The sequence below is a fragment of the Mesitornis unicolor genome, unplaced genomic scaffold, assembly GCF_000695765.1.
Source record: "Mesitornis unicolor isolate BGI_N332 unplaced genomic scaffold, ASM69576v1 scaffold594, whole genome shotgun sequence".
Taxonomy (NCBI): Eukaryota; Metazoa; Chordata; class Aves; order Mesitornithiformes; family Mesitornithidae; genus Mesitornis; species Mesitornis unicolor.
In genome coordinates this window covers 56,936-57,187 of record NW_010181817.1, presented here as the reverse complement: position 1 = coordinate 57,187, position 252 = coordinate 56,936, and the positions used below count along the sequence as shown (strand labels likewise).

The window sequence follows — 252 nt, the reverse complement described above, 5'->3', positions numbered from 1 at the left end:
GGAACCGGCAAGGAGCTGCTGCCCCTGCGGGAGGGACCCCGGGAACCTTCAAGCAAACCAAAGCGCAGAGAGCCCGGACTATGGCTCTGTACAACCCCATCCCTGTCCGGCAGAACTGCTTCACCGTCAACAGATCGCTCTTCCTCTTTGGGGAAGAGAACATAGTCAGGAAATATGCCAAGAAGCTCATCGACTGGCCATATCCTTTCTTTGCCCCCTGTGAGCCCCCTCCTGCTCCCTGGATTTGCCTCG

The 252-nt window shown here is 57.9% G+C and overlaps 1 protein-coding gene across 1 annotated transcript in view; it reads left to right on the top strand.

Moving 5' to 3' along the window:
• Nucleotides 1-10: 10 nt before the first annotated feature.
• The window catches only part of LOC104539872 (voltage-dependent R-type calcium channel subunit alpha-1E), a gene marked incomplete at its 3' end in the record, with an annotated part of 54,280 nt that continues 54,038 nt past the window's right edge, over nt 11-252 (top strand). Inside the window, exon 1 of the mRNA XM_010183529.1 lies at nt 11-199. Within this exon, the coding sequence (XP_010181831.1) occupies nt 81-199 (119 nt within the window). The remainder of the gene's footprint in view (nt 200-252) is intronic.